The sequence below is a fragment of the Dendrobates tinctorius genome, unplaced genomic scaffold (assembly GCF_039654945.1).
Source record: "Dendrobates tinctorius isolate UK_male_01 unplaced genomic scaffold, ASM3965494v1 ptg000211l, whole genome shotgun sequence".
Taxonomy (NCBI): Eukaryota; Metazoa; Chordata; class Amphibia; order Anura; family Dendrobatidae; genus Dendrobates; species Dendrobates tinctorius.
Window position 1 is genome coordinate 10,068,576 of NW_027361878.1, and position 25,839 is coordinate 10,094,414.

Genomic DNA, 25,839 nt, shown 5'->3' on the forward strand with positions numbered 1-25,839 from the left:
CCCCGGCGGGTGCGGCCTCCAGAGCGGCTGTCCCCCGACACCGCTCCCCGGGCCTCGCGTCGCCGCCGGAGCCCCTCCCGGGACCCTCCAGGCCGCGCGACGCAGCCTTCCCCGTCCGGGGGTGCGAGGCCTGGGAGGAATCCTGTCACGCGGCGAGGCCCTGCTGCGGCGTCCGGACCTTCGCCCCGGGGCGGGGCCGGTGCGCGCCCGACTTCCGGCAGCACCAGGTCCTTCGGGGGGCCGCGGCGGTGGTGGACGAGCCGCGCGGCCTGCCTCGGTGGGCGCTTCAGCCGCGGGCAGAGTGGCGGCCTGCCAGGCGGCAGGGCCGAGCCGGGTCGCGTCCCCCGGCGGTGGGGGGGAACTTGCTGGAAGCCCCTGCAGCGGCGCTTGTCTCTGACCCCCCCGAGAATGTGCCACAGCCCTATGGCTGCAGCGGGACCGGAGGGCAGCCCGGCGGAGTCGGTGCCGGCTGCCAGAAGATTGGAGCGGAGGACACTGTCGGGCTCCCAGTTGCCGTGGGGGGCCCCGAGCGACCGGGTGCCTCACGATGGCTTGGCCGAATTGACTCTCGGCGGGGGGAGGCAGGAGCCTTCATTTGTGGGGGTGTCGCGGCCCAGTTCCGTTGGGGGGTTCAGGCCTCCCACCCCGGCTCAGTCTGCAGCGGTGTTCGGGCCGCAACAACGTAGCGGTGAGTTCGCCGCCGGGAGGCGCGAGGTCCACGAGGCGTCATTGTCTGGGGATCCAGGATTTCCGGCTGGAGGGTACACAGCCCCCTCGCAGCCCGGTGAGTATGCGTCTATGTCCCCTGTTTGTCACCCGCTTTTGTCTTCATCTGCGGTGGTAGGGGGCCCCTTAGCAGAGTCCGGGGGCGGTGGGGTTGAGGCTGGTTTTAGCAGTTCAGGGTCGGCTGGGGGAGTGTATGATATGTTGGCGGATGTGCGTAGCTTGCTTTTACGTTTGGAGCAGGGTTTTGTGGGGTCGTCGCCGGTAGCAGCGTGGGTTGGGCCACAGGGTGGCGGGTTGGCGGGTCAGGGCGCGGCTGCGTCGGGCCCTTGTGTCAGTACGCCAGTGTCGGTGCAAACTGAGAAGGAAAAGGAGTGTCGTGTGCATCTGGATGATCGGGCGCATGGCGAGGTGTATGTGTGTTTTGAGGGTTCGTTGGGGGCCCATTTGAAAAAGGAGGTGAAAGAGCGGATTTGGAAGGATGAATATGTGGAAATATTTTCGCTATTGTCTCTTGAGAAGTTTAATTTGGACAAAAGTAAGAAAGAAAATAGCAAAAAGGAAGAGGAAGAAAAGCGGAGGTGGCGCTTGATTCCTCAGACATTTGTAAATTGGCAGCAGGCGTTTGCTATTTTGGCGAGTGTTATCGGGGAACAGGCCCCTGATAATTGCTCCACGTTATTTTGTTATTTGGATGCTATCGGGGAGGCTTATAGAGTTTACGGCGGTCAGGCGTGGCTGCGGTATGACGAGCAGTTTCGTCAGAGGAAAGCTGTGCGTCCGGCTATCCGCTGGGACCAAAAAGACATTGGCTTTTGGATGCGTGTGATAGCGCAAAATAAGTCTGGGAGTTCCTTTCTTGGGGGGGCTGGAAGCACCAGCCAGAATAGCGGCACTGCCGGCTCTACGGGTGGTGGGGGTCAAGGGCAGTCGGGAACGCACAAGGCGGGTGTTTGCTGGCAGTTTAACCCCTTCGCACCCGAGCCTGTTTTTGCCTTCGTGACCGGGCCAATTTTTTCAATTCTGACCAGTGTCACTTTATGAGGTCATAACTCTAGAACGCTTCAACGGATCCTACTGATTCTGACATTGTTTTCTCATGACATATTGTACTTCATGATGGTGGTAAAAAATTTTAGATATGATCTGCACTTATTTGTTAAAAAAATCAAAATTTGGCAAAAATTTAGAAAATTTTGCAATTTTCAAACTTTTAATTTTTATGCCCTTAAATCAGAGAGTGATATCGCACAAAATAGTTAATAAATAACATTTCCCACATGTCTACTTTACATCTGCACAATTTTGGAAACATAATTTTTTTTTTTTTTTTTAGGAAGTTATAAGGGTTAAAAGTTGACCAGCGATTTCTCATTTTTACAACAAAATTTGCAACACCATTTTTTTTTAGGGACCACCTCACATTTGAAGTGAGTTTGGGGGGTCAATATGACAGAAAATACCCAAAATTGACACCATTCTAAAAACTGCACCTCTCAATGTACTCAAAACCACATTCAAGAAGTTTATTAACCCTTCAAGTGCTTCACATGAATGAATGGAATATGGAAGGAAAAAATAAACATTTAACTTTTTTTCACAAACATTTTACTTCAAAACCATTTTTTTTTTATTTTCACAAGTGTAAAAAGAGAAAATGAACAACTAAATTTTTTGTGCAATTTCTCCCGAATACGCCAATACCCCGTATGTGGGGCTAAACCACTGTTTGAGCACACGGCAGAGCTCAGAACGGAAGGAGTGCCGTTTGACTTTTTCAATGCAGAATTGGCTGGAATTGAGATCGGATGCCATGTCGCATTTGGAGAGCCCCTGATGTACCTAAACAGTGGAAACCCCCCACAAGTGACCCCATTTTGGAAATTAGACCCCCCCAAGGGACTTATCTAGATGTGTGGTGAGCACTTTGAACCCCCAAGTGTTTCACTAAAGTTTATAACTTTCCACAAAAATGATCTTTTAGCCCCCAATTTTTATTTTCACAAGGGTAACAGGAGAAATTGGACCCTAAGAGTTGTTGTCCAATTTGTCCTGAGTATGCTGGTACGCCATATGTTGGAGAAAACTACTGTTTGGGCACACGGTGGGGCTCGGATGGGAAGTAGTGACGTTCTGAAATGCAGACTTTGATGGAATGGTCTGTGGGTGTCATGTCGCGTTTGCAGAGCCCCTGATGTACCTAAACAGTGGAAACCCCACACAAGTGACCCCATTTTGGAAACTAGACCCCCCAAGGAACTTATCTAGATGTGTGGTGAGCACTTTGAACCCCCAAGTGTTTCAGTAAAGTTTATAATGTAGAGGCGTGAAAATAAAAAAATCATTTTTTTTCCACAAAAATGATCTTTTAGCCCCCAATTTTTATTTTCACAAGGGTAACGGGAGAAATTGGACCCTAAGAGTTGTTGTCCAATTTGTCTTGAGTCCTGAGTACGCTGGTACCCCATATGTGGGAGAAAACTACTGTTTGGGCACACTGTGGGGCTCGGAAGGGAAGTAGTGACGTTCTGAAATGCAGCCTTTGATGGAATGGTCTGCAGGCGTCATATTGCATTTACAGAGCCCCTGATGTACCTAAACAGTGGAAACCCCCAATTCTAATTCCAACCCTAACCCCAACACACCCCTAACCCTAATCTCAGCCCTAACCATAACCCTAACCACAAACCTAACACCAACACACCCATAACCTTAATCCCAGCCCTAGCCCTAACCCTAGCCCTAACCCTAACCCTAGCCCCTGCATTTTTTTTTTTTTTTTTTACTTTTTTTTTTATTTTTGTCACAAGATCTCTGCCCTGCGATCTGACTCAAAGTAACGCCACTTCACCTCTGATCATCTGTCAGTGTGAGATCAGAGGAGAAGTCGCGTTATGTGCCAGGCAGCGATCTTGTCACATAGTAACGCTGCTTCTCCTCTGATCTCACACTATGTGACAAGATCGCTGCCTGGCACATAATAACGCGACTTCTCCTCTGATCTCACAATGACAGATGATCAGAGGTGAAGCAGCGTTACTGTGTGACAAGATCGCTGCCTGGCACAGCTGTGCCAGGCAGCGATCAGCTGTGCCAGGCAGCGATCTAGTCACACAATAACGCTGCTTCACCTCTGATCAGCTGTCAGTGTTAGATCAGAGGGAGAAGCCGCGTTACAATGAGGGAGATCGTCGGGAAACAAGCAGCTTTCCCAGTGATCGCTCCCATTGGCTGCTGTGACGCTGACGTCATCGGGACCTGAACCAATCAGGTCTCGATGACGTCGGGGGTCCCAGCATGCATTGCGCACCGGGATCCCCGCGTTGTAAGGTATGTGGGGGTCCCGGGGGGCACAAAACCGCCGACAGTAGATAAACGTCGGCGCTGCACAAAGCCCAGCAAGCGCCAACGTTTATCTACTGTGGGCGGTCGTGAAGAGGTTAATGACGGCCAGTGCAAGTTTGGGGCCAACTGTAAATTTAAACACCTCTGCTCAAACTGCAACGGTACTTCACATGGGGCATCAAAGTGTTTCAAGAAAGGGAAGTCCAAATCCGGCGGGGGTAATTCGCAAGGGGGAGACTCCAGTGAATCTGGAAAGGATGGTCCCCTATCTAAATAGATACCCTGATAGGGTAAGAGCGGGGCTGTTGTAGTCTGGTTTTCAGGAGGGTTTTCGGATTCCGGATCCTCCGTTTGAAATCCTGTTTGTTTTGAAAAATTTGCGCTCTGCTTTGGAGCATCCGCCAGTTGTTTCGGAGAAGATCCAAAAAGAAGTTTCATTGGGGTGCATGGCGGGCCCTTTCGTGTCTCCTCCTTTTCCGAATTTGGTAGTTTCCCCGTTGGGGGTGGTTCCGAAGAAGGAGCCCAATAAGTTTCGGCTCATTCAGCATTTGTCTTACCCACGGGGGAGGTCGGTTAACGACTGTATTGATCCAGAGATTTGTTCAGTGGTATACTCTTCATTTGATGAAGCGGCGAGTTGGGTCCGGAAGTGTGGTCGCGGGGCCCTTATGGCTAAGACTGATGTTGAATCCGCTTTTCGTTTGCTTCCGGTTCACCCAGACAGCTTGAGGTTGTTGGGCTGTTTCTGGGAAGACAGGTTTTTTGTAGATAGGTGTTTACCTATGGGTTGTTCTTTGTCTTGTGCGTATTTTGAGGCTTTTAGTTCTTTTCTTGAGTGGGTCGTGTGCGACGTCTCTGGTTGTGATTCGATAGTTCATTATTTGGATGATTTCTTGTGCATTGGCCCAGCGGATTCTTCACGTTGTCTCAGGATTTTGAAAGCGATTGAGTGGGTGGCGGATCGGTTCAGGGTTCCGCTGGTGCCCGGAAAAACTGAGGGTCCCAGTACGTGTTTGCGTTTTCTGGGGATTGTCATCGATACTGTTGAATGGGAATTTCGGTTGCCGGAGGACAAGCTTGATGATTTGAGGTCTGAGGTGGTTCGTGCACGTCGGTTGCGGAAAATATCGTTGCGGGACCTTCAGTCGCTGTTGGGAAAGCTTAACTTCGCTTGTCGGGTGATGCCGATGGGTCGAGTTTTTTCACGTAGGCTGGCTAGTGCTACTTCGGGGGTTCGGGCTCCTCATCATTTTGTGAGATTGTCGGCAGAGCTCAGGGCCTATTTGGTGGTTTGGGAGTCCTTTTTGGAGAAGTACAACGGTCGTTCGTTGGTGATGGCTGATGTGGTCTGCAACGATGCTTTGGATTTGTTTACGGATGCGGCAGGCGGATTCGGTTTTGGTGCCTATTTTGGAGGGCAATGGTGCGCCGCACAGTGGCCTGCTGCTTGGGTTTCGGCGGGGTTGGTGCGTAACATCACGTTGTTGGAGATTTTTCCGATTCTGGTGGCTGTTCATTTGTGGGGTCAGGAGTTTCGGAATCGGCGCGTTCGTTTCAATTGCGACAACATGGGGGTTGTGAGCGCGATTAATGGTCTTACTGCATTGTCCCCTCCAGTGGTCAGAGTTTTGCAGAAGTTGGTGCTAGCATGTTTGTCTTTGAATGCGCATGTGACGGCGACACATGTGCCTGGAGTAAAGAACGAGATAGCTGACTCTCTCTCTCGCTTACAGTGGGATCGTTTTCGTTCCTTGGCCCCGGAGGCAGAGTTCGAGGGTCTGATTTGTCCGGAGGAATTGTGGAGGGTGGCTTACGAGCCGCGGAGTCACTGATCGTATCGTCTTTGGCACCAAAAACCTGGGAGGCCTACCGGAATGTGTGGTGTGCGTGGGAAGAGGTCCTTACGGCTGGCTCCACCAGTGGGGCCAGGCTTGAGCAAGAGGGTCTGTTGTTGTCATGGTTGGGGCAGGGCGCAAACGAAGGTTGGTCTCGGGCAAAGGTGACACGTTTGGCCGTATTGTCTTTCGGTTTTCAGTTGCGTGGGTACAGGGATTTGACAAAGACGTTTTTGGTAAGACAGGCGGCGAAAGGTTTTCACCGCTTTCGGGGGGGGGGGGGTGATTTAAGGCGGCCCGTGTCGTTTAATATGCTTGAGCAATTGGGTCTGGTTTTGGGATTGGTATGCGCGGATGGTTATGAGGTTGCGTTGTTTCGTCTGGCTTTTTCCTTTGCATTTTTTGGGGCGCTGCGGATTGGGGAACTCGTGTCTCACAATAAAGAGTCTGTGGGCGGGTTGTTAGCCAGGGATGTGACTTTGACCGCTCAGGGCGTCGAATTTTGGCTACGTAGGTAAAAAACGGACCAGTTTGGGAATGGCTGTCGAGTTGTGTTGGGGGTTGTCTCTGGTTCCGGGATGTGCCCGGTTCAGTGTTTGCGTAGATTTTGGGACCTTCGTCCTAGTCTAAGCGGATCTTTGTTGTGTCACGCAGACGGTGGAAGTCTGTCTCGATATCAGTTTGGTGCGGTGTTTAAGAAGTCAATTCGGTGTTTGGGATTGGATGATTCTAGGTTTGCTTCGCATTCTTTACGGATTGGTGCGGCGACTGAGGCAGCTGAGCGTGGTTTGGGTCCCTCTTTCATTCAGCGTATCGGAGGGTGGAGGTCTAATCGTTATCGTAGTTATGTTCGGCCTTAAGGCGTGCAGAAGGTGTGTCCGGTTGGCGTGGTCCATGGGGTAGATTAAATATTGCAAGTATTGGAGCGTTTTCTTTGCGATATGTTTCTGTGAGTGTCGTTTTGTGTTTCAAGTATGGAACCGCTGCTGGTCTGGATATTTGGTCACTCCTTTGTTTACTGGGGAGCGGTGAGAGCCGATGTCTAACAGCAGACAGTTGGGAATTTCCAGATCGGCGGCAGTGGTGCAGTGGATCGGTTTTCGGGGCCTGGTGTGGCGTCGGGTGTTGCCGGAAATTCACGAGTGTGTTCGTTTGGACCGGGCACCAGATGTTCTCGTTATTCATGCTGGGGGTAATGATCTGGCTGTCCGTCCCTTCCGGGAGTTGATCAAGGACATTAAGCAAGATTGCTTGCGGTTGTGGGTGACTTATCGGGAAGTCACGATTGTGTGGTCGGAGATCGTGCCACGCAGGCGTTGGCGGTCCATGAGATCGTTGGAGAAGGTCAACTGGGCCAGGATCAAGGTTAACAGAGCGGTGTCCGCTTTTATAGTTAAAAACGGGGGAGTTGCCGTGCGACATTTTGATTTGGAGAAGGGTGAGGGCGATTACTGGTTGGCGGACGGGATTCACTTGAATGCAGTGGGTTCCGATATTTGGGCCCTTGCCCTTCAGGAGGGTATAGAGAAGGCTGTCGCTTGGTGGGTTGTGGGGGTCTCGGGTCATTGAGGTGTTCAAAGGCCCCTCGTTGTGGCGGTTTTGGGGGAGGGGGAGTCTTGAAGTCGATGGAAATTTGGTTTTGGAGACTCTCTGGATAGGGTCTCCTTCGTTTAAAGGTATGCTGGTCGTGATCTGGTGAAAGGTGGATGGGGAGTTTTCCGTCGGAAGAGGGCGGATCCCCAAGGAGTTTGTGGACAACATCTATTGGTGTGCTGGTGCTCCCGAGCCTGTGGGGTAACGGCTGGGAGCAAATGGTCGGGGGTTGTCCACGATATTTGGACTATTTCACCACGATCTTGTGGCTTCAAGGACTTCTCCTTCCAGGGTTAAATTCATTGTACTCATGTTGTTTATGATACAGTGTTTGTTTGTTTATTTTATAATAAAAGGCTGCTGTGGCCATAAAATTCCAAAAGAAATACCGGTGTCTGTGTATTAGTTGGCGCCGAGGTGGGGGTGGTCATTTTATGGTCACGGTGGGGTTTTTGGGGGTAAGTCAAGACGCTTGATATCCCCTTACGAGGTAAATACTTGACAATACCAACGTCATGTAAAAAATAATAAAAAAATAAAAAATCGGGTACATTTACCGTCCGGCGCAGCCATCCCGGGCCTCAGCGTTCCCAGCGATGCCTTGCAAGACCTGTGATGACGTTGGTCTCGCGTTACTATAGCGATCTCGCGAGACCACGTCATTACAGGACCTTGCCGCAAGGCATTACTGGGAATGCTGAGGCCCGGGATGGCAGCACCGGACGTTGGAAGGTAAATATACCCCGATTGTTTTATTTTTTATTTTTTTTACAGGGGTATAGTACCCAGGGCCTGGAGGACGGTCTCCTCTCCTCCACACCGTGGGTACCAACCGCACATGAGACGCTTAACTCCCGCATGGTGGGCATAGCCACATGCGGGAAGTAAGCGATTCTCATACATTCCTATGGGTGCGGAATCGCTGCAATTCTTTGTGATTCCGCACAAAAGAATGAGCATGCTGCGATTTTTTTTTTTTTTTTTTTTTTTTTTTTTTTTTCCCGTGATGCGATTCCGCCGCGGAAAAAAGCGCAGCATTAGCACAGCATGTGCGGAATGCCATAGGAATGCATGGGGGGCCTTCTGTACACGATTTTTAAATGTTTTCGCGCCGAAAATCGCAGCAAAAACGCTTAAAAATCGCTACGTGGGCACACAGCCTTAAGTGTATTTGCATTTCAATTCTAACTTGTAAAGGAAGGGATTTAGATGACGTTAATGATATTTGCTGTAATTTCCCATACTGGAGAAATGTAGTTTACCAGAATGGTACATTGATTTGTCATTCTGTGCATGTTTGTGACGTCACTTATTTTTACCATTTGTATATTAAGGTAATGTGCATTTAACCAATAGAAACATTTCTGTAAAAGGGTATTCCTATTGAGGGGAGGACACAGATTTAAGTATGGTTATCCATTAATCTTTAGTTATTATTCATGTGCAGTCTAATTGCATTCCTATAATAGTATTGGATCACCCTGTGTTATAGAATCATAGAATCATAGAATCGTAGAGTTGGAAGGGACCTCCTGGGCCATCTGGTCCAACCCCCTGCTCAAAGCAGGATTCGCTAAATCATCCCAGTCAGATGTCTGTCCAGCCTCTGTTTGAAGACTTCCATTGAAGGAGAACTCACCACTTCTCGTGGCAGCCTGTTCCACTCATTGATCACTCTAACTGTCAAAAAGTTTTTTCTAATATCTAATCTGTGTCTCTTCCCATTCAGTTTCATCCCATTGCTTCTAGTCTTTCCTTGTGCAAATGAGAATAAAGTTGATCCTTCTACAATGTGACAGCCCTTTAGATATTTGTAGACAGCTATTAAGTCTCCTCTCAGTCTTCTCTTTTGCAAACTAAACATTCCCAAATCCTGCAACCTTTCCTCATAAGACAGGGTTTGCAGACCGGTCACCATTCTGGTCGCTCTTTTCTGAACTTGCTCCAGTTTGTTGATGTCTTTTTTAAAATGTGGTGCCCAAAACTGGACACAATATTCTATGTTTGCTGTTAGAAACTTAAATGCACTTATTGGGAATCTGTCAGCAGGCTTTTGCTATAAAAACTGAGCGCAGCACGATGTAGGGGCTGATTGCCAGATTCCAGCGATGTCATTTGCTTAGCAGCTTTCTGTTTCAATAAAGTGTTTTATCAGCAGGAGATTATCATTACAGACTAGGTTTCTCATGCCTCTTGGTCCAACCACTCTTCCAGGACTGAGTAGCACTTTTCTGCCTATGCACAGTACCAAATCTGCCAATCACTGTTGTGGGCGGGGTTATTCAGGGCTCAGCATTCTTGAGTTTTGCTAGATCTTCAGCAGAGAAAACTGTAATTGAATCAAAATGACAGCATGCAGCTCAGAAAATGATACACTGATGGAGTCGGGGTCTCGGCTTCTACATCTTGCTGCTGTCAGATTACATGGCAAAAACCTGCTGACAATTCCTTTAAAGGCTGCTTTTACACTTATTGTGTTTTTGCGGGCCGATTTTGCAGCCCCAATAGATTCCTATGGGACCGTAAAATCGTCCCGCAAAAATTCCATGGCGTGCCGTACGACCGTGGGGGCCGTATTTGCGGCCGTGATAAAAGATCGAGCTTGCTCGGACACGGCCCACATTGAAAAACAATGGGGCCGCAAAAACAAACAGAAGTTTATTTTGGTGGCACACTGTGATCTCCGGTTTTGCAGAACGCCTTTATTTCCATAGTATTGAAACAAAAAACGGCGAACCGCAAGATGTTTTGCGTCCCGTTATTGCGGCGATGCGGGCCGCCAAAAAATGTGGTAAGTGTAAAACCAGCCTAACTGTCCCCAGTCCTATACGATCTATACATTTGGATATGTATGAAGGGTTACAACTGTTTTATGTACAGTACAAGCCTGGGTACAGAAAAGCTTGGTCAATGTTTGGAAGATGTGTATAACAGAATACTTGTTAATGTTTTTGTCTAACTTTCTACAGGGGGTTCTAGACAATGACCGAGTACAAGCTGGTGGTGGTGGGAGCAGGAGGCGTGGGGAAAAGTGCCTTAACCATTCAGCTTATACAGAACCACTTTGTTGATGAGTATGACCCAACTATTGAGGTAGGTCTAAAACATTTGCCAAATTCTGATCACTACATTCAATTTTGTTCTACTAGTCCTCACAATGGAATATAAATGAATCTGACATTTTATTATCAAAAACATTAGGATTCTCACCCCCATCCCAAGGCATGCGCTTGTATGGAGTGAGGCACTGGTCGGTGCATGTCCTTTGCTCAATATAAGTGTATGGAGAGGGGCTACGCCCACTGGCCGGGGGTATGTACATATACAATATACATTGTTTTCTTTTTGCATCAATTTATTACAAAAGGTCAACTCGAGAGGTCTCAGATTTAATACTGTGACTTCAACTTCTGGTTGTTGTATCCCTGTTGACTCAAGAGTTATTTATCGTGTTCCTATACGAGAAGGGCTTTGTTCTGACTCCATAACTAGTCTTTGAGAGTCGAGCTCTTAAGACAGCGTTTCTATGGATGTCTGTATTGAGCCAGTACTCGCACAGTGATTTCATCAGATAGCTTCAACTCGACTGCAGAGGCACGTATGAAGGTTCCAGAAGGTGGCTTATTTTCAAGCTGAATTGTTGTATTATACACCATTGCAGTAGCTAAAAAACCAAATCTGAAGTTCAGGTGTATAGAGATGATCCTCAGACTAATATGGCTGACGAACGCTGGCACAGCAGATAAAAGAGCTGGGCTACAGGGAGAAAGGGAGGACAGACTTCTAAAAAGAGCAAACCTGATTGCATAGCAGCGCAACATAAACCATACAATGACAGGCCGTCTAGTTTTTCTGAGCGCATGCACAAATGGAGCAAGTAAAGGTTGGATATGAGAAAACTTCGGTTGAATGTTGGTCAGCCCTGCCCTGCTACAAGGAAGAAATTGTGATCCAACGTGCCCAAGTTGAAGTTGCCTGCAATCCTCGGCTTGTACAATAAAAAAAAAAACAAAAAACTGCTTTGTGGAAACAAGGACGTAGAAAATAGGGAGAATCCAGCCATTATTGGGATTAAAAAATATACGAAAACTTTATTGCAGATTTAACGGGACATTCCCCAGTACTGAAAAAAGTGACCTTTTTTTTTTTTTCTTTTTTTTTTTTTTACACTCCTCACACTGCACCAGAGGTTCCAAAAAGGGAAACTCAAACGCTTCATATAGTTTTTGGAGCATGTAAGTGAAAACCCAGGCACTGTTCTCTCCAGACAGAAGGTTTTTGTGATGTTGCATTAAAAGGTTGATGAAGAAAGCAGAGAGCAGTAACTCGCCAGATACATCTACAAATGTTGCTGCAGCAGATCCGGCCTAAAATGAATTAAAATAACAGAATAAGCATTACTTTACCTGTCAAATCTCCTTGTGCTCCTTTCCGCCTCTCCACTGCAGAACTGTAGCAAGTTTTTCCTTTACTTAGCACAAGAGGTTCAATACTTTTCTTTCACTGAGTTTCTAAACCCTTTGTACTAGGCAACGTTCCTTGTTGGCGCCTGCAGCAGAGACACCCCACAGCTATGCCAGTGCTTATTAGTCCGTTTACAGGGCTACATCAGTGACCTCACATGTCCAGAGAAATCCACATTTTTCTTAATATGTAAATGAGATGTTAAGATCTATGGGCCAGACATGGATCTCCCTAAGAATCTGCCTCCAGAGTTGATTATAAATGAAAGGGAGAGATACCAGTATGAGACATGTAACGACTGACAGTCCACTGTCCTGATCTACATGTCTCACACTGGTAACGCCGCCTTACATTTATAAGAATTTATGGAGGCAGATTCTCAGGGAGATCTGAACAGCTCATTTACATATTTACAAAGATGTGGGTTTCTTTGGAGTAAGATGTCAGATCGCAGATATCAAGGCATCATTTTGTCAGCTTCCTATGACCTACATGCCCATATAGACAACTTAGGAGGGTTGATCCTACTGACAGATTCCTTTTTAAATAGTTGTTAGTTTTCCTTTAAAAATGGTGCCATGGCTGGAAATGCTTTACAGATACTGCCATCGCTGTCTCCACAATCCAAATTCCCTATTGCTATGTATTTGGAGGAAACCAGAGACCCTGGAGGAATATATATGCTTTATAGACACCCCCCCCCCCTTTAATGACCAGTTGCTATTTTGGGAGGTAGTAATGCCCCAAGGATAAAAGGTTAGTGTCTGAGTAATTGCTTCAGTGTCAGTCATACCTTCATGCAATTCTTGAAATTGCCACAAGATGTCTCTGTGCTCCACAAAGTATGTTCTCTGCTGGTGTATTTTACTAAATGCTTAATTCTAAGGCAGGGTCACTTATCCAGCTGGGCTGCATCCTGTACTTTGTAGTACTTTACCAACATAATGAGGAGTTAAAAAAAAAAAAAAAAAAAAAAAAAAAAGTGTAAAAGTTATTGTGTTTAGTTACAGAACATTAACCCCTATTTTTTTTTTTTCCCCTTAGGTGTGATGATTGCAAAGCTAAATCAAAGCTAACGAATTTCTTTGCATTCTGTGATAACAAATGTTGATCCACTCTAAATACTAACTTGGGTTACATTGTATATTTAATATACATTTTTTATTTTAATATATTAAAATATATTTGTTAATATATAAATTTATTTTAACATATATTTTAATATATTAAAATAAATGTATATTACATATTTTTTATACATTTGTGTGTGCAATATATATTTTATGTACCATAATACAACTTATTGTACGTTATATATATTAAAAATGTATGTAAAATCTATTATAATAGCTTTCTAGTGTGTGTGTGTGTGTGTGTATAGTGTGTATATATTTTTAGTTTATTTTGTGAAAGAAAATATATAAAATAGATGTTTTATATATAATTTTATATATAGATGTTTTTTCTTTTTCACAAAATAAACTAAAAAAATAAACATATGTCGTGGTTTCGTTCTTGGCTCAAAATTGCCAATTTAAGCCTGTGGGTCAGTGGAAGAAAAAAACAAAAACAGTGCAGGATGCCTTCTGGACCGTTTCATTGTCGTTTTCACTAATACACTGATGGTCAAAAGGAGCTCACTGTCTGAAAACTGATCAAAATTGGATGCAGAACTGGAATAGGAACCAAAAACTGCCTGAGTGAATGCTCCTGCTTTTAACTTGCCTGTATTTCTTTTTTTTTCCAATTATATTTTTTTTTATTTTTTGTTCAGGATTCCTATAGGAAACAAGTTGTCATAGATGGAGAGACTTGCTTGTTGGACATCTTGGACACTGCAGGTCAAGAGGAATACAGTGCAATGAGAGACCAGTACATGAGAACAGGAGAGGGGTTTTTATGTGTATTTGCCATTAACAACACAAAGTCTTTTGAGGATATTCACCAATACAGGTGTGTGACCAATAAGTGACCCTTATTATCGATCACAAAGTAATTGACTCCAAAAACATACATGTTTTGATTTTGCTGCATCCGTAACAACTGTTACTATAAAACTATATCATTATTTATCCCACATGGTGAATGACACAAAAGAACAAGCCCTTATAAGACGCTAAGGGGAAAAGCAAAGTTATAATTTCCAGTTCACCACCTGACAGCACCATGGAGGACATCCTTCTTACCCTCAGTGGGACAGGAACAACGAGCTGTTAAAAGGACCCTCCCCTTACCACCCCTCAGTGTTTTTCCTGTCCCACTGAGGATAGGACCGGCGAGCGTATCCGGTGGTGCTGAGCCGATGATGGGGATCGGGGGGGGCTAGCCTTTCCCTTCCCCATCGCAAGAAATCTGCGGCTGATACCTGCGATGTGGGGTCCCTCAGCCAGCCCCAGTGTAGCGCTGCTCCTGGGTTCCACTCCGCTTCCATCTCCAGGGGGATCTCTGGCTGCGCGCCAGGTCTCTGGGAGGCCCCAATCTCCCACAACCGTCGAGGAAGATCCGGGCCGCGGGCAGCGCCCGCATCACTGAAGGAGCGGGCCGTCGCTGCCGAGAGATGCGAGGCCCGGGGGCGGCAGCGTCAGCTGACGGGAGGCCGGCAGTCCAGAATCCATGGGGCCGCGTCCGGATGCAGCGGCCGCGTCATTTCCGGGCGCGGGTGATGGGGGGGGGGGGGCCCGCGTCACTCAACCAGGAAGCAGGATCATTCGGGCAGAACCCAGCGGCGGCGCGGGCGCCAGGAAAGGCCCTTTAGCATAGCCATGCTGTGCGAGGTGCGGTCGAGGAGGAGCTGGATCAACCAGTTTGGATAAAAGGGGGGAGGGCTCAGAACCCACCGGCGGCCATCCTGAATAGGAACAATCCCGGTTAGTGTGCAATCTGGGGATGGAGGACACAGCCAAGCCTGAGGGACCAGAGCTGAGCCAGGGGCACATGAGTGGGCTGCGAACAAAGCTGTACCACAAAGCCACATTACATACCCTACACACACTGAGACAATACCAGGATCTCTCTGTGTTTATAGGGGGAGTCATCCACCCTGTCAGGGGAGAAAAAGAAGCCCGCAAAGCCTAAATGTCCCATTTGTGCCACAAAACTGCCAGAAAGCTGGCGGAAACCGCTCTGTAAAGCCTGTGCCTTTAAAATCGTCGGAGAGGAGCAGACATCACAATGACCAATATGAGGTCAATGATAAGGCCGGAAGTGCAGGCCTCCATAGCAGGCCTAAACCTCCCTCAGACCAGCCAGCTAGAAACCCAGAGGCCACGGAAAAGGCTTAGGGAATCCAGTCCTTCCTTGGATGAGGACGGCTCGGAATATTTGGATCAGGAAGAAAAAGAAGATCCGATGGGGAGAGGGAAAAGATACAGCTTCTCGTCAGCAGACAACGATGAGCTCCTGCAGGCAGTACGTGACACGATGCAGTTACAGCAGGGTTCCCCAACTCCAGTCCTCAAGGCCCACCAACAGGTCATGTTTTCAGGATTTCCTTAGTATTGCTCAGGTGATAATTGCTTCACCTGTGCAATACAAAGGAAATTGTTGTGAGTTCATTTTCCCCTTCACCATTGAGGTCTGATGAACTCCCTCTTCTGGTGAAGGAAGGTAGTGAGTCTGATTACCAAGCACCTGAGCAGAATGATGATGACTGGGTGACTGAAATTGCTGACTGGATATAAGGCAGCCGACGCCCTTCTGCCTTGCGGGTGATTTCTCTGAGGGATTCTAGGAGACCAGTCTGATTCCTGCTCCTCAAAAGCTAAGTTTTCTGCTCTACTTTTTGCATTTGTGTTTTGGTTTTGTTTTGCTTTGTTTTTCTGGATTTCTGCCATTCCCTGCTGGTTGAGCTAAATTCCTTTTTGCTCTGTCTTCAGAAAATAACTGAGTACTGATATAGTCTTTTTGAAGCCTAGCGTCTTCAGGGCTTTTTTCCCTATCAGTCTGTAGGCTCTTGTTTTGATAGGGTTTTTGGCGGATTGCAGACAGCAGCCTTTCTATCCTGTCCTATTTAGTTAGCTTGGGCCCCATCATTTGCTCAGCCTATCTTTCTATCTGTGTGAGAGTTTTTTCATCTTGCTTCACCGTCATTAAATGTTGGGGGCTGCCTATTGCTTTGGGGTCTGCTCTGGGGCAGTTTAGATTTCCCTTTCTGTCTTTAGGCTATTTAGTTCTCCGGCTGTGATCGAGGGGTCTAGGGCACCATAGGAACCCCCCCACGGCTACTGCTAGTTGTTGTTGATAGGTTCAGGGGTCTGCAATCCGATAGCTGCCAACTTCTCTGGTTTTCTGGACTTTGCTAGTATTTCTGTTTTTGCCTCCTACGGTGACTCATTCATAACAGGAAATCCTGAAAATATGATCTGTTTGAGGGCCTTGATGACTGGAGTTGGGGAACCCTGAGTTACTGGACACCCCGGAAGAAGTATCCATCCAGGATGAAATGTTTGGGGGCCTACGTACCCAGGTCACTAGTGTGTTCCCAGTAAATAGCCACATCCGATCCATGATCCTAGAAGAGTGGGAGGATGTGGAAAAGAGACTGGTGGTTCCAAGAGATTTCATGCGCCGTCTACCCTTCAATCCAAAGGATATAAAAACTTGCAATGAAACGCCCAAAATAAATGTACCTTTTGGCCAAAGTGGCAAAGAAGACTGCAATCCCGTTTGAGGACTCCTCTAGGCTGAAGGAACCAAAGGACCGTAACGCAGATGGTCTCCTAAAAAGATCCTGGGAGTCTTTGGCAGCCATCATCCGGGCCAACATTGCAGCGACGTCGGTGGTCCGGTCAATGCATTTATGGGTGGATGATTTAGAGGAACATCTCAAAGCAAAACCCCCCCCCAGAGATATTATACTCAAGTCCCTGCCATTACTGAAGCTCGCAACGGGATTCATGGCAGATGCATCGGCGGAGTCCGTACGATTCGTGCCAGGAGCGATTGTTTATCTAATGCAGCCAGAAAAGCAATCTGGCTAAAGACTTAGTCTGGGGTTACCCAGTCCAAAAACAAACTCTATGCCATTCCTTTTTCCGGGGGGTAAAGTGTTTGGGCCCATTCTAGATGACATACTAGAAAAATCCTCAGATAACAAAAAAAAGGGTTCCCCGAGGAAAAAACAAAGAAATACCAGCCCTTTCGTAGGTCCCGACCTAATCAAAGGACAGATTACAGAGGGAAAGGGAAGACAGGGAGATGGAGCTATCCCAAAGGCGGTAAGGGCCCCGTCACACATAGCGATGCACCAGCGATCCCGACAACGATATTACCTTGTCAGGATCGCTGGTGAGCTGCCAAACAGGCAGCTTCACCAGTGATCAGCACCAGCGACAGGAGGGTAACAAGCGACGCACGTCGCTTAGTTACCCACTGTGTACCTTAGTTACCAGCGTGCTGGTGCAGGGAGCTGGTAACCAAGGTACACATCAGGTTTCTAAGCAGCGACGTTTACTTTAGTTGCCAGCGCGCTGATCGCTGGTCTCCCGCCTGTTACACGCAGCGATGCGTGCTGGCCAGCGGGAGACCAACGATCCAAAAAATGTCCTGGCCATTCCAGGGCGATCAGCGATAACCGGCAGGGGGGGGGGGGCAGTGTCACAGCGATCCCGCTGGTGAGATCGCTGTTGCGTCACAAAATTTGTGACTCAGCAGCGATCTCGCTAGCAAGATCACTGTGTGACGGGGGCTTAAGGGTAAAAACTCCATCTTCTCTATCTCTGGTTCAGGGTCACAAAGAAAGTGACGCCGTCAGAGTGGGAAGTCGGCTACAACAATTTCTAGGGGGTTGGCAGAAAGTATCACAAAACCCTTGGATTCTGCGTACAGTCAACCAGGGCTACAGGCTAGAATTCACCGGCCTTCCCCCAGAGAGGTTCATAGTAACCAGACCCCAACCTACACTAGCCACCTCTATGTGGACAGACATCAAGGAGCTAATAGAGATAAACGCGGTCATCCCAGTTCCCACACCAGAAAAAGGCAGGGGTCACTATTCGAGTCTCTTTTCAGTAAAGAAACCATCAGGAGACTCTCAAACGATCATAAATCTCAAACACCTGAACAAATGGGATAGCCTACAAGAGGTTCAAAATGGAATCCATAAAGTCTACAATTCCACTAATAGACAGGGACATGGTGATGTGCACTTTTGGACCTAAAAAATGCATACTACCATGTCCCAATCCATACCGCCTACCAAAAATATTTGAGATTTGCCTTGAGAAACCAGGATACAATCCATCACTTCAAATTCCGTTGCCTACCCTTTGGCCTGGCCTCAGCCCCCAGAATTTTTACCAAACTAATGGTAGAGGTAGTCGCTTACTTGAGAAACCACGGCGTCACCATAGTACCATATTTGGACGATTTTTTACTAATGGCAGGTTCGGTAGAGCAGCTAAAAATCGATTGCCACCTCGCATCCTCCACGTTACAGGAATTGGGGTGGGTCATATATTGGGGAAAGTCAAATTTAATCCCTCAGCCCAGAATAAAATTTCTAGGAGTCATGCTAGATTCCCACATCCAAACATCTTTCTTACCAGAAGAAAGACAGATCACCCTAATAGAGAAGGTCCGTCAGTTCAAGAAGAAACCATGTTCCATAAGGGAGGCAATGAAGATACTGGGCCTAATGACAGCTTGCATCCCTGCAGTGAAGTGGAGTCCGTTCCACTCACGGAAGTTACAGGAGCAGGTTCTGCGAACCTGGGACAGGAGACAGATTTCATTGGACAAGAATATGACACTCGCATTCAGTAAATAAATCACTGGAATGGTGGACCAACCCGGAAAACCTGAAGGTGGGGGTACCATGGGTTCTCTGTCACAGTGACCACAGACGCTAGTCAGTTTGGATTGGGCAGACAGAGGGAGAATACTATCAAGGTCATTGGGACCCAGAAATGATGACCAGGTCATCAAATTTTCAGGAATTATACGCCATATGGAAGGTGCTGTACCAGGCCCGAAAAAGATCAGAGGCAGACATGTGAATGTTCTCTCCGACAACGTGACCGCTGTGGCGCTTCTAAGACACCAAGGAGGCCCGAGACATCCGTCATTACAACATCTGGCGAATCAGATCTTGAAATGGGCAGAGAACTCGGTTGAGTCCATCTCGGCGGTTCACATGGAGGGAGTCAGGAACCAGCTGGCAGATTACTTAAGCAGGACATCGATAAACCCCACAGACTGGGAATTAAATCCGGAAATATTCCACATGCTGTGCCAGCGTTGGGGAACACCGCAGGCGGATCTCTTTGCCTCCAGAACCAACGCAAAGGTCAGAACCTTCTATTCGCTAAATCCCCTAAAAGGGGCAGCTGAGAGTCGATGCTCTGTCACAGCCCTGGGGAGAAGGGCTCCTGTACGCGTTTCCACCTCCTCCACTAATTCCGAGGAGACACAGGAAGATACTAGACAATGGAGAAACAGCAATCGTAGTTCCCTTTTGACCAAAGAGGAGCTGGTTCTCCCTTCTGAACAGAATGGCGGTGGAAAGACCCAGCCTTTTACCAAAGAGACAGGATCTGCTACACCAGGGTCTGGTACTGCACACAAATCCGGACTCACTGCAGCTATCGGCTTGGATCCTGAGCTCCAAACCCTGAGATCCAGAGGCCTCTCAGATGACGTTATCGCCACACTCCAATCAAGTAGGAAGCCGGTGACATCAGCGATTTATAATAAAATCTGGAAGCGGTTCTGTACCTTCTCGGGGGGGGGGGGGGGGGGGAGCCCCGATAGATACGTCAAGTCCGGACATTCCCAGAATCCTTGACTTCTTCCAGCTGGGGTTTAGAAGGGGTCTTCGGCCTAGTACGTTAAAAGTACAGATATCAGCCCTTAAGGCCCCGTCACACTAAGCGATCTCGCTAACGAGATCGCTGATTTTGTGACACATCAGAGATCGCTGAGTTTGATGGGGATCAGCGACCGGCCTCCCTGCCGGTTATCGCTGATCATGCTTGACCGACCTGTGCCGTTTTTCGATCGCTGGTCTCCTGCTGCCCAGCGCGCATCACTGCATGTGGCAGCGAGAGACCAGCGATCAGTGACGCTGGTTGCTAATGTAAACGTCGGGTATCCAGGAGCTGCGGCTCCTGGATACCCGCTGGTTTCCAAGGTAAACGTCGGGTATCCAGGAGTCACGCGGCTCCTGGATACCCGACGTTTACATTAGAAACCAGCGTCGCTGGTCCTGATCGCTGGGGCTGTCTAACGATGTCCCAGCGATCCCATCATGTCGGATCGTTGGTGGGATCGCTGGGACATCGTTTAGTGTGACGGGGCCTTTAGTGTCTTCTTTGATTTCTCCCTAGCCACCCATCCCTGGGTAGCAAGGTTTTCTAGAGCCACACAGAGATTGAGGCCCCTCGTAAGGAAATCCTCTCCACCCTGGGACCTTAACTTGGTCCTTAATGTGCTGTGTAAATCCCCGTATCTTCTATCAGAAGATATGGATATAGCCAAACTATCCTTTAAGACCGCCTTTCTCGTAGCCATTACATCGGCCAAGAGGTGGGGGAGATGCAGGCCCTGTCTATACAGGACCCGTACCTACAGATTTTTGATGATAGGTTAGTCCTGCGGCTTGACCCAACTTTTCTCCCCAAAGTGGTATCTTCCAAAAATATAAACCAAGAGGTGGTTCTTCCCTCATTCTGCCAACACCCCAGAAATCCAAAGGAGGGGGTCTATCATAATTTAGACGTCAGAGAGACAGTGCTGAAATATCTAAAAGCAACCGAGGGTTGGAGGCGAGATAAAAATCTGTTGATCCAGTATGGGAGACCAAATATGGGCTGTAAAGCGGCAAAAGTGACAATTGCAAGGTGGATTAAAACCACAATAGACTTAGCCTATAGAGCTCAAGGAAAAGATTCCCCAGACAGTCTTAGAGCCCATTCAACTCGAGCCATAGCTACGTGATGGGCAGAAAGAGGGGGGGCCTCAGCAGAACAAATTTGCAGGGCCGCAACATGGGCAATCCTTAGTAACTTTGCTAGGCATTACAAGCTAGATGTAGTGTCAGAAGAGTTAGCCTTTGGCAGGAAGGTCTTAAGGGCCTGTCACACTAAGCGATATCGCTAGCAATATCACTATAATGTCACTGGTTTTTGTGACGTTATAGCGATATTGCTAGTGATATCGCTATGTGTGTTACTTGCCTCCGACCGCTCCCCCGCTGGTTATCGCTGATCGTGCGAGAACGTCCAGGACCGTTTCTCGTCGTCAGCTTCCTGCTGTGACCACGAGCGACGCGTGGACGCGGGCGGGAGGACGTCAGGATCGCCTCATCTGACAGGTAAGTAGCGACTCCCAACCCCTGCGATGTCGCTGGTGAGATCTGCCTGTGTGGCAGCTCACTAGCGACCACTTAGCGATGCACCAGCGATCCGGACCGCGTCATATCGCTGGTCGGGATCGCTGGTACATCGCTAAGTGTGACCGTACCTTTTACATGCTGTAGTCCCGCCCTAAAATTACCATTCTTTGGTACTTCTCCATGGTGCTGTCAGATGGTGAACTGGAAAACCGTAACTAGACCTACCGGTAATTGTGTTTCCAGGAATCCATCCTGACAGCACTACTCGTTCCCTCCCTACTGCAAGTTGTGTTTTGCATACTGATGTGAAATAACATTTGTATAAGAATTGTTAATAAAGTCTCTTTGCATCCATCCACATGTGGTACTTTGGAAAATCACGAGGGGTGGTAAGGGGAGGGTCCTTTTAACCGCTCGCTGTTCCTGTCCCACTGAGGGTAAGAACTAGGACGTCCTCCATGGTGCTGTCAGGATGGATTCCTGGAAACACAATTACCGTTCTAATTACTGTTTTTTGCATCGTGTTCTGAAAAACCTTGTTTGTTCAAAGTGATTTACTTGTGCAAAAGTAGATAAAATACCGTAAATAAAATGGGCATCACTGTAATTTTTTGCAACGGTACTATAAAATAAAATCCTTAACCCACACAGTGAGCGCTGTGTTTTTTTTTTTTTTTTTTTTCTTTTGTTTTTTTTTTACTACTTTTACACAAAAAAACTACCCAGGTGCGTACGACCGTTCCCTCCCTTAGGAAAGCTTTCCCAAATATGCTGATCCGATTCTGATAGTGGTTACTGATACGAGTGCTACTACAAATATCAGTTGTGTACATAATCGGTCGAGTGTACGAGCCCTTAGAGCAAAACTCGGTGGACGACACAGGGGCTGACCCTTTTACTGCTATCATCTGTACTCCAAATGAGTGTGTTCTGATATCAATACTGTTAAAGACAGGCAAATAGACTTGGAAACCATTTTTCATGATGATTTTTTTTTTTTTTTTTTATTACAGAAATGAAGTCAAATCCTCTAAAATGTTTTGCAAACTCTGATAAATTTTTATGCAGGAGAAAATAAATAGAAATAAAAAAAAAGTTGCACACTAGACTAAATTGTGAACGGTGTTTTTAAAACAAAACAAATCCAGAATTACGGTACTATTTATCTTCATTCATCCACTTAAAAAAAAAAAACAAACAAAAAAAAAAAAAACCCTCAAAATGGTGCCACTGACATTAAATGTTCATTCTGCAAAAAAAAGGCTTGATGGAATAAAGTTATATTTTTATTATAGCTCATGGAATGTGATGAAAAGATGGAAAAAAAAAAAAACTGCGTGGACCTAAAGACCCAAAATGGGTCTGTCTGTAAGAGGTTACATTTTGGAAATATGTCTGTCCAATTAGGAAGCATAAGAGATTGAGTCATTTAACCTGCATTTGCCATACACACTAGGGCCACACTATAAATAAAGGATCAATCAATTATGTCTTAGTGCTAGTGACTTTTCTAGCTTTTTTTTTTTTTTTTTTTATTCTGGGAGTCTGCTTGCAGTACTAACCACTTCCTTGAAACAATGTATGGAGCTCAAAGCTCTCCATACAGTGCCTGGTGTTAGATCCCCTACGTTTCTGACCCTGATGTCCTATCCTAATGATAGTTTCTCATTAGTAAAGTGGCCTAAAACCCCTTTAAAGTCAATGCAAAGTGAAAACATTTGATTATGAGATAATCATAGTTTCCTATAACGTAATCTTACTCTTGCAAGAAGCAATGTCAGGTATTGACATATGGCTTATCCATGAAACTGTCAAAACGTTTCACCTCTACGGTGCCTGTAATGGGTACCCCAATATCAGCTATTCAGGGAAGCATGATTCTTAGTGATATCGGACATCACTAGTGGCTGTCTGATGTAAACTCTCTCCACCCCATCTCATAAAGGATGGGTCAAGAGCAGGTAACATTGTGATGTCCCCATCTCCAGAATACAGACATTTAAATGGGAACTGCACTTTTAAGAAACTTTACTTTAATAGCAAAGTCGAATATAAGAAACTCTGTAATATATGTTATCCTTCTTGAATTCTCCATCCATTCTGGTGGAAAAAATAAAATAATGCTTGACTCAGGGAGGGTTTTTATACTCTACTAACACGGGCATAGTAACTCACTACGGTTAGTTATAACAAATTTATAATGATATATATATATATATATATATATATATATATATATATATATATATATATATACTCATTATAAATTTGTGTGTGTGTATATATATATATATATATATATATATATATATATATATATATATATATATATATATATATATATATATATATATATATATTTTTTTATATAAAGCTGAGTGTAGAGCCCTGCCCACTCCGCATAGCCACATTCACTATAATATCCCACATCATCCCGTCAGCCAAGCTACCGGACTACTACCCCTAATATCCCACATCATTCCGTCAGCCAGAGCCTCCGGACAACTATCACTAATATCCCACATCATCCCGTCAGCCAGAGCTACCGGACTACTACCCATAATATCCCACATCATCCCATCAGCCAGAGCCACAGGACTACTACCACTAATATCCCACATCATCCCGTCAGCCAGAGCCACTGGACTACTACCACTAATATCCCACATCATTCCGTCAGCCAGAGCCACTGGACTACTACCCCTAATATCCCACATCATCCCATCAGCCAGAGCCACTGGACTACTACCACTAATATCCCACATCATCCCATCAGCCTGGGGTCAGAACCAGAGCGGCTGAATGGATTTGCTGTGACTTCCATACCAATGATCCCTTTAATAGAACCCTGGGGTCAGAATCAGAGTGTTTAGGGATTTGCCCTAACTTCCATACAGGAGATCCCTTTAAGAGACCCTGGGGTCAGAACCAAAGCGCTGGATGGATTTGCCCTGACTTCCATACCAATGATCCCTTTAAGAGGGAAGATGTGCCTACGGGATGCAGGATGTGTGATGTGTATATGGGCAGAGAGGTGGGGATTCATTTCTGACATGTGCTCTCTGCTCCTTTCAGGGGGGCAGACAATGGCTGGGAGCTTATGTTCCCAGGGATGCTAGATTTCTCCCACCATGTCAGTGTCTGCTGAGGTGTTGTCAAGTGGGAAAACTTGCTCATAGCAACCAATCGCAGCTCAGCTACTTTTAACCAGCTCTGGTGAAATGAGAGATGCTTAGTGATTGGTTGCAAGGAAAACTGTTGGTCATAGCAACCAATCACAGGTCAACTTCTTTTGATATAAAAGGGAGGGCAGAGTTGGCATCAAGAACACAAAAAAAATTAACAGAGGATGGCAAATTTCATTTTGAGCTTTCTGACAAGTCTTTTACCTCGCCCCAGAGCTGAATTTACATCTACACAGCTCAGTGTTACTAGTATAACTTACTCCATGCGACTTCTCTCTGTGTGCTATGGATTGAAGAGCCGGAATCCATCTGTGTGCTATATTCTGTATTGGAAACCTTACAGTACTGTAGTTTTTCTTCCCACTAGCTCAGCGTAAATTGCAAGTTGAATAAAAAAAGCCATCAGAGGGAGAATCTGGTGAAATTGCCCCACACTAATCTTTTGCAATTTGTTTTATACAGGGAGCAAATAAAACGGGTAAAGGACTCTGATGATGTTCCAATGGTGTTAGTGGGAAACAAATGTGACCTCCCAGCTAGAACTGTGGAGACCCGACAAGCTCAAGACTTGGCCAGAAGTTATGGCATTCCTTATATTGAAACATCTGCCAAAACCAGGCAGGTAAGTGCAAGATGTCATGGGCCTTGTTGTGGATTATACAATGTACTCTGGTATACTGTAAATATATATATTTTTTTTTTTTTTTTTTTTTTTTGCTGCTTTACCCATTGCTGAAAAGCTTTGTGCACAATACTGTTATGGCAATTCTATCACTTTTGATAATGGATGATTATTTACAAGTATGCAAACTCTCTTCAGAGTGGAAGAGGACTAGAACTCTAGTGCCACCATAGGACGTGGCAATGCTAAAAGTCAGTATCGACCCTCTAACGAGCCTTGTCATATGACTTGGGATAAAATCCAAAACCAAAATCTCAATATGTAACCTATCCAAGATGACTTTGACCCCATTGCAACTAAGTGTTTAAGGGGCTTTTTTTTTTTTTTTGACACTGGGAATTTTAGATTTTTGAGAGGCTAAAAGATATCGCAGATGAGTGGATCTTCCGGGATTTAAATTCACCAAATCTGTGGATTTTACCAAGAACTTTTATTTGCAGCAAATTTTATTCTCCGTGAATTGAATGCCCCTTATTTTGCTCTGGGGTGTAAAGACACCTGAGGGCATAATGAATGTAAGATGACGGGATGAAAAATAAAAAAAACTAATATTCCCCATATTGCTTGCCTCTGCTGCTCACTGTTCCACTTATGGTCCTTGGCACCACTTTTTATTGCCGCCATGCACAGAACCCCAGGGTATCTTCATGCTGTTTGGGGACGACTGGCCGTGACTAGGCT

The 25,839-nt window shown here is 46.4% G+C and overlaps 1 protein-coding gene across 2 annotated transcripts in view; it reads left to right on the plus strand.

Annotated features, from left to right (window-relative positions):
* The window catches only part of HRAS (HRas proto-oncogene, GTPase), an 88,324-nt gene that overhangs the window by 39,793 nt on the left and 22,692 nt on the right, over positions 1-25,839 (plus strand). For both annotated transcript variants that reach the window (XM_073554419.1, XM_073554420.1), the window contains exons 2-4: positions 10,466-10,589; positions 13,735-13,913; positions 24,939-25,098. In XM_073554419.1, the coding sequence (XP_073410520.1) occupies positions 10,479-10,589; positions 13,735-13,913; positions 24,939-25,098 (450 nt within the window). In that variant the 5' untranslated portion in view covers positions 10,466-10,478. The remainder of the gene's footprint in view (positions 1-10,465; positions 10,590-13,734; positions 13,914-24,938; positions 25,099-25,839) is intronic.